The sequence below is a fragment of the Gymnoscopelus braueri genome (genome assembly GCF_963280865.1).
Source record: "Gymnoscopelus braueri genome assembly, chromosome: 19".
NCBI lineage: Eukaryota > Metazoa > Chordata > Actinopteri > Myctophiformes > Myctophidae > Gymnoscopelus > Gymnoscopelus braueri.
This window is the reverse complement of record NC_137621.1, coordinates 8632251-8640887: the sequence shown is the minus strand read 5'-3', so window position 1 is coordinate 8640887 and position 8637 is coordinate 8632251. Positions and strand designations below refer to the sequence as shown.

Below are 8637 nucleotides of genomic sequence, written 5' to 3'. Positions count from 1 at the left end.
CCTCCCCCACTCTCTTGACCACATAGCAGGGCCCAATCCGTGCGCTGTCCAACTTGGGGCAGCGGCCCTTCACTCTCTTGGGCCCATTCACCCAGACCAAGTCCCCAGCCTGGAAGTCCTGACCTTTGATGAATGCGTCATCATGGCCGCACTTCTGACGGGCTCCCGCCTGTTCTGCCTGCTGCCTGGCAAAGCCGTGGGCCAGTTCCGTCTGGTCCTGTAACTTTCTGGCATATTCCGGCCCAGCCAAATGGCTGCCGTCCATAGGCCAGGTCAGGTGGCGTCCTCAGCTCCCTGCCCAACATCAACAATGCAGGAGTACAACCAGTGTACTCTTGGACAGCACTTCGACACGCCATGAGGATAAGCGGTATCTGCAAGTACCAATCACTCTGATCAGGGGCAGTGGTGAGAGTAAACTGGGCATTTAGGGTCCGCATGAAACGCTTCAAGAGGCCATCGACCTGTGGATGAAGTGGAGTGGTCCTAGTCAGATCTCCCCACCCTCTCTCTCTCACTGGTAACAAGGCCTGACAGACAACCTCGCCAGCTTGTAGGTTTTCCGCCTCACGTTGTTCAGCTTGGTCACAGTGGCCACAGCCTGGGGCACACGGTCGGCGTGAGAGACGTGTCTGCATTCGCGTGGCTCACACCCGCTCTGTGCTGTATGGTGAACTGAAAGGCCTGTAGCTGCTCGATCCATCTGGCAGCTTGTCCCTCTGTCTCCTTGAATGATATGAGCCACTTCAACGCAGCATGGTCAGTCTGCCCGTGATTTATATATTTATATACAATTATAATATCAGTAGTTGAGAAGGGGTAAATAAGTTTGTACCTTTTATCCATTTTTCCATTTCTTTTGTTGTCTTGTTTTGTTTATAGTTTTGTGACAAATGCACATTATATTATTATATTTATCTGCTTGACGACCTATGCATGTTGTTGTATCGGATTGATATGAAACTTGTTTGACTATGAAGTGACTTTAAGTCAATATGAACATTTCCTATTTGCGTCAGGGGTAATGGGTCTGATTACGCGGGAGTCATTAAGACATTAAGTTTAAACATAATAAGCTGCAGCCAAGACGCAATAACTAGCGAGCCCAGCGGAAGAGGAGCTTGTCGTTGTTGCCGTGGGGTTACGAGCGCTGGATTTATGGATGAGACGCCGGTCGGTGTGTGGAATCTGACAGAGCCGCTGCCGGTGAGATAAACCCGTGCGTACTGTTTATTGGATTACAATTTAAGGGGTACCCCGAACATTAGTTATTATTTGGACCGTCGTTGCGGAAGACATTTACGTTTCGTTTGGATATAAGGACATAATAGACGGATCTCGGAACCGCGGATACAAGAGGCCGTTCGGACCTTAAAGAGGGGCTGTTTATTATTGTTTGTAAAGCGAGTAAGAGACCGTCCGTGATAGCGCCCTGAATATGTAACTGATGTTGTGTCTTTGTTTATCGTTTACGGGTGGATCTGTGATTTGAGGGGGTAAAGGACAATGGGAATTGTTTGGGTGGGAAGGGGCTTGTGAAAGAAATTTTTATTTGTTGATCTGTTTGTTTATTTCTTTTGTTTGTTACCTGTTTAAATAATGTCATTTGAAATGTATTTGACCCCTAATTTATAAGATATAAAAGTAAAATCAAATATGAAATAATAAAACAGAAATGTAATAAAGTATGTGTCCCTTTTATGCCCATATATGGAGATCTCTGTATCTGTCAGTCCATGTACCTTTTAAGCCTATATATGGAGATTGGAGATGCCTGATGTCATCAGTATATACCCATAAATTGTCATGCCCATATACGGGCATATAAGTTAGATCGGACGTTCTGGACAACTGGATATCCATAATGCCTATATATGGACATTTCGGGGGGCGTGGCAGATAAAATGAATATCAAATATCTAAATACGAAATACAAGCAACTTAAAGGAATATTTCACTTGCCACAAAAAAAATGGTAATTTTATCGTCTACTCAGGCTTTTTGGAGCACCCTGGACAGTTTTTAAGTTGCTTGATTCAGTATTTAGATATTTGATATTAATTTTATCAGACACGCCCCCTTCCTATACAAACCCATTGTAACTTCAAACTCCATTTTAACCATGTTAGTTGCATTTACTGTAAATTCAACAACCAAACATTCATAATGTATAGCACCCTATTATGCCAAATTAAAGTAAACACAATTAGAATGATGTATAGTGAAACTATCTAAGCTAAACTAAACTTAAAAGGGGCATTTCACTTTAAAAGACTTCTGTCTGACATTCAATTCCTCATTTTTAGCTGCTGGTCTAAAAATCAGTATTCTGAATATGGGCTCAATGTGAACATAGTCAAACAGAAAGTACAATTGTAGATTGGCTATTTTTGCTACTTCTGCCTGGCTTCATTTAAGGGATTCATTTACAGGGGGAAAAACATTCAATGTTGAAAAATAGAGATGCAAGGTTTCTGCCAAAGGGCGAAATGATGAGCCTTGCAATTGTTACAATACAGAGTGGACTGTAGTGTATTGGCATATCCACCAAGTGGCAGTGTAACCTTGGGTATAAATGCTGGGTGTCATAAACATGAACAAACAGTATTAGTTGCTGTAGTAGGTCAATATGCCAGCAAATCAAACTTGACAGAAACGGGTAAAAGTTTCTTAAAGAATTGCATTGTGATGACCATTGCTGTCATTATATCCACTATTTTCAGATGTGGTGGGAACTCAGATTTGACCCCTGAGGACCGTGAGAGGTCAAATTCAAGATGGCCCATAAATCAATTGATAAAATGTGTTTAGATCAAGGTCAATGAACACATTTGCCAAAAAATAAGCAATCATTGGAAATGTGCAAATGGCAGGTGGTGTCCCCTGTGTTGAATTCAGTTATTTAGCTTGTCTTTGAGCCTGTGACAGATGTGGTGCATTTGATAGACATCACTCAGCTTGATTTGACTGTAGAGAAACGGATTGACACCACCAGACTGAAAAACCATGTAGAGGTAGAGGTTTTGGTGCTGTGTGGGATTTTCGGCACTGAGAGAATGCTTTCTCTCTGGTGGGTGAAGAGACATAGAAGAGAGGGATTGACATTTCCACAGAGAGTTTATATAAATGAGACAAGATCTCACAAGGGTTCCAGATCGTATAAACCTGATAGGAGAGATATACTGTATTTGAATTTAGGGATCTGAACCCGGGACCTCTCGCACGCGAAGTGAGGATCAAACCCCTAAACCATACATGGGCAACTGGCGGCCCGGGCGCCACATGCGGCCCCCACCTTCACTTAATGCGGCCCGCAGGTTAATATCGGAATACTGATATATCATTGATTTCAGCTGTTCCAATTCCAAACATGCAAACATGACCCGCTTTACTTACTTCAGTATATATTAGTAGCTTAATCACTGGTATTACATTTCTATTGTCTTATTTATGTCCAATGTATTTGTATTTAAGTTCATAAAGTTAACATAAGTATAACTAAATGTATTTGAAATTAAATAAAAATGTTACTTTTCAGGATTCCAATAAAAAAAAAGCTAAAATAGCAGATTTACAAGCTCTCTCTCTCTCTCCACACATTGTCTCTCAGACACACTAAAGCCGTCAGAGTGATGGTGGTTTATTGGATCCTAAATGTGGTCGCTCAATGAGGCTGTGATTATCGTGATTATACTCTGGTATACACACACACACACACACACACACACACACACACACACACACACACACACACACACACGCACACAAAGTTTAATGCTCTGCTACTTAATTTGTCAGGCCATCAAGCAGAGACTGTTATCTGTACACCACAGCTCTCTCGCTCTCTCTCTCTCTCTCTTGCTCTCTCTCTCTCTCTCTCTCTCTCTCTCTCTCTCTTCGCTCTCTCTCGCTCTCCACGCACGCACGCACGCACGCACGCACACACACACACACACACACACACACACACACACACACACACACACACACACACACACACACACACACACACACACACACACACACACACACACACACACACACACACACACACACACACACACACACACACACACACACACACACAGTGTACCCAGTAACAGTGTGGAATATAGGATTCGGCTTTGGTTGTAACTTGGCAGAAGGAACACTTCCCCGGGCATCAAATACATTACCAGCCACCCACCGGTACACTTGAATAATAATATACAAATGGAACTCCTCAACCATTTGCACAGTCTATAGACCCCCCCCCCCCCCTTTACTTAGTATTAATACCAAAATGTAGAAATACTCCTCCTCCTACAAGTAAAAGTCTAGTATTAAAGATTTACTTGAGTAAAAGTATGCCAAGTATTGGCATCAAAATATACTTAAAGTACCAAAAGTAAGAGTACACATTATGTAGAATTTCAATATGTATAAAAACTTTTTTTGAAAATAGCAGATCTACAAGCTCACAGCCTGTCGATTTGCAACGTGTTGTGAGCTTGTAGATTGTCTATTTTCAAATAGCCAAAGTACAGTATTATATACAGTAGGGTTGAAGTGGTTAATGTACGTTTTGTTATAACATTCAAAATCTCTCTAAAAAAAAGTAACTAGTAACTAAAGTTTTAAAATAATTGTAGTGTATTTGCCTCTGAGATGTAGTGGCGTAGAAGTAAAAGCATTTTGCTATAGTACAGTATTTGAGTAAATGTACTTCATTACTTTACAACACTGGTCACAGAGAAGCCTCCTGTAGACACATTTCCCCCATATGTTTAAGTTCAGCAGCACACATTCATATTTCAATGTATTTTATGCTGCTTGTTACTTGTAGATTCCCAGTCACACAGAAGGTGCACATTCTGAATCTCTTTAATATCTTTTTGGTTAATCTGCACAGGAAGACGCTGTAATGGGGGAGCGGCCTGTTGAAGCCTAGCTGTGTAGTTGGGTGATTGGTGCCTGATTGATTGATTGATTGATGTAGTTTATTTAGAAAGACATGAGAATAGTACATGACAGTACATAACAGTACATGGAAGTACAAATTCACAATACAAGGTCTACTAAACTGGAAACCCTCATTAAGCATTACGCTTGTTTAAGATGAGGACCCCATGCACACAAATCATGATGAAATATAAGAGGCAGGCAGATATACACACTACTATACAGAATGTCAAACAAACAGCTTTCAGGTTACTGGTATGACGAGAGAAAAAAAAAATATATATATATACAAAAGAGGAAAATGAAAGAGGGGGGGGGGGGGTAGGGAGGGGTAGGTTAAGACTTAGACAGGGGCCATTTTCGAATTGCAGCCTCCTGAAGGTGTATCTTTAGGGCAGTTTTGAAAGTGAGTAGGGTTTTACACTCCTTTACTCCTTTACTCCTTTTGATGATCTGATTGAGGAGGTGCCTGTTAATCCTGTTAGCTGATTGATTAAAACATATTGGCTGGATGGTTCGAATACTGTGGTTGGTTGATTGGTAATGGAAGGGTGGAGTCTGCAGAGTATATACAGGAAACAGCTCAGTAGGAGTGTGGGCTGCATGAGGAGAGGTTGACACTTTTTTTTCCCACTAATTTGCAGTGTTTTTTGATTGATTGAATACTTTAACCGTGTACAAAAAAGTACAGAGGTACAGTCATGCAATAATGCTAAAAGGATAACACAGAAAGCCCAGATTTGAGTTGCAAATTCTTTGCAGTTTTTTGGTCCTGGCCTGGATCCAATCAAAAATTGTCGTTCTTTTCCTGATCCATCTTTGAACTGGTTTTCACTGACTTTGTGCTGATCTACACTCCCCGCTTTGTGACTGACACAGCAAAGAGGCAGAGGAGAAAACAGTGATGTAAGCTGCATGGAGCAGTGAGGTCAGGACATTAACCCATTAAGACTGGGAACACATCCGTGTAACCACTTAAACCATTATTTTATACTTTGGCTATTAAAAAAGGTCTGTAAAACCCATATCTCGAGAACCACTTGACCGCACAACTTCAAATTCGGCACACACGTCGCAGATGACCCGAGTGAGTGCAGTGCCCGACTCAGTCGGATAGGCGGTTGTCCAGAACCACCAGAAAAGGCTCTGGCTGTGGCCCAAATGAGCCAATTGATTGCCATGTCAACCCCAGCCCAAGCTTCATTTGCCAAATTCCCCACACCTGCCCAATTCCCCACACCTGCTCAATTCCCCACACCTGCCATTTGATTAGTTAGTCAGTCCACTTCTCAGTCAGTTTGCACTCTTCAGACATTCTCCACAGACGTTTTTACCACTCACTGCACAAGGACTTTCCACAACTGCTGGTCCCCCCCATATGCCCATATATGCCCATAATAGATAACATCAGGGATCTCTATATATGGCCATAAAAGGGATACAGGCGGACAGACAGATACAGAGATCTCCATATAAGGGCACAAAAGGCAGACGGACTGTTAAAACGGGTGCTATGACAACGGGTATAACGGGTATTGCATAACAGGGTGGGGCATGCATTCCCTATTTTCATTGTTCCCAACTTGCATCGTTCCAAAGTAGGCCGTATCCTAACCGTATGTTGCCATGTCAGTGGTGCTCAAACACGTCAAGGACCCCCAAAATTATGACCAAGGCTGAGTGACATGGCAGCCAGGAGAACGAGGCTGGTCGGTCACTGCCATTGACACCTGGAAGCTCCAAGCAGGGGAGGAAAGCACTGGAGAGCTAGCCAGATGTATGGAGGATGGAGATGACTGGAGACGCCGCTGGAGGGCTCATCTGAGGATGAATTAGAGATTGCGGGGCTCTATCTCTCTATCCAAAGTTTGACCCTGGCCATCACTTACACAACTAAAGAAGTCAAGTAGAAGACGGCTCAAGGTAGGAACCTTTTTTTCTTTCTTTCTTTCTTTGCTGCTGCTGCTTGTGTTGTCTGCTGTTTGTATACTAATGTGATTCAAGCTGTTGCACCATTGCTGTCATTTTGAGACATTTTGGGACCCAATGACCGGGTGGCAATGAAACATGTGACTGCCGTTGTCAAGGCAGTGAGTTGTAACAGGAAACAGTGTGTGTGTGTGTGTGTGTGTGTTTCTTTGTCATTTCAATTATTCTATGAGTGAGTTTGCAATTTCCTTTTAAGTTCAAGCGAGAGGTTTTGACATACAGTAACAGCCATCATTTCAAAATGTTCATTTGGAATAGACTCTTTGCACATCAGCCATATTGAAAACAATTTGGGCCTCTTTCTTTCTTTCTTTCTTTCTTTCTTTCTTTCTTTCTTTCTTTCTTTCACAACTGTTAAAAAACACAACCTTTGCATCTACTGTCTGTGTATTTGCAGCTTGTATGGTCATGGTGCCCTATAGGCCAGTGGTTCTCAAACCTTCTCACGTAAAGCACCCCCAAATGAATGTTGGACAATGCTGTGGAACCCCTTCAAGGACCCGTGGGGGTCCCCAGACCCCACTTTGAGAAGCACTGCCCCTAGACCAGTGGTTCTCAAAGTGGGGTGTAGAGACCCCTCAGGGTTCCTTGTAGCCTGGCTCCACCCCCTGAATCGTTTGCCTCACATTCAGGGTCTGGTGACGCTGTCAAAGGCGGGTGTTTCTCGGTTGAAAATCTGTACGACGAATCGGGATCGGGATAATCCAGTATGAACCAATCGCCAAAGAGTCTTTGAAAAAAAAACTTTGGCCACGCCCCCATCTCAGAAATAGACTGCATTGAGAGGGCTTTCAGACTGAATAATGGAGTGAAACGAAATGAAAATTCAGGCTGAGTGTCAGGCTAGGTTCCTTGGGGTGGATGATCCAAATGGACCCTTGCAGGTCTGTAACTCTGAGAGTGTGCAAATGGAACAAAGTGGACCCTTACAGTATACCATTTGTACTCTCTCAGAGCTATGGGAAATGCCTTGAAATTTAAATCTTTGAGAACTACTGCCCTATAGAGGTATTTATATTTCTGGGTATTGCCTTTCAAAATAACCACACATGAACCAATTGATCAAACACAAGACACTTTAGGTGCTTAAATCTATATAGTCGCTGTCGGACACAAACCTTCGTATTTCCGTCTGTCTGTGGGTTTTACAAATATTTAACCAATGAAAATCACAAAGCGCTTCTGACTAAACCTCCTAACTCCATTGGATCCCCAAACTGTCGGCCAAACCACCTAACTCCAACTCAGGTCATTCATTCATTCTAATCAATGATGAACATGACTATCTCCACATTAATGTTCAAAAACCTCCTAACTCCACTTGAGATGGATCTGGGAAAAGTGGTGATAATATAATGACACAGTCAGAATACCAACTTTGATGAGACGGTATTGTGTTGTTTTAAAAACATGTTCTTTTCTTTTTCATTTCCTGAAAAGTTAATACTTTGGACATAGTTGGTTTCTGCCCGACAGCAGAGATATAATACGTAATACCCTAGATTCAAATACGGGTTCCCTGTGCTGTGCAGGGGAAATGTTCAGAAGGGAAAGGTTTCAGCTCTTGCGTTTTCTTTTCCCTCATCTAACAGGGTACACATTATTATTATTATTATTATGACCTTCAGTCAGTACCACTTGTCAACCAGTAGGTGTCACACCAGACCACACGATCGACATTTCTCAATAGAAGAGCAGCTTCAAGCT

The 8637-nt window shown here is 42.4% G+C and overlaps 1 protein-coding gene across 1 annotated transcript in view; it reads left to right on the top strand.

Moving 5' to 3' along the window:
* Positions 1-1158: 1158 nt before the first annotated feature.
* LOC308074636 (striatin-3-like) overlaps positions 1159-8637 on the top strand; it is a gene marked incomplete at its 5' end in the record, with an annotated part of 51281 nt that continues 43802 nt past the window's right edge. Inside the window, one exon of the mRNA XM_080414143.1 lies at positions 1159-1206. Coding sequence (XP_080270269.1) covers positions 1159-1206 — 48 coding nt within the window. The remainder of the gene's footprint in view (positions 1207-8637) is intronic.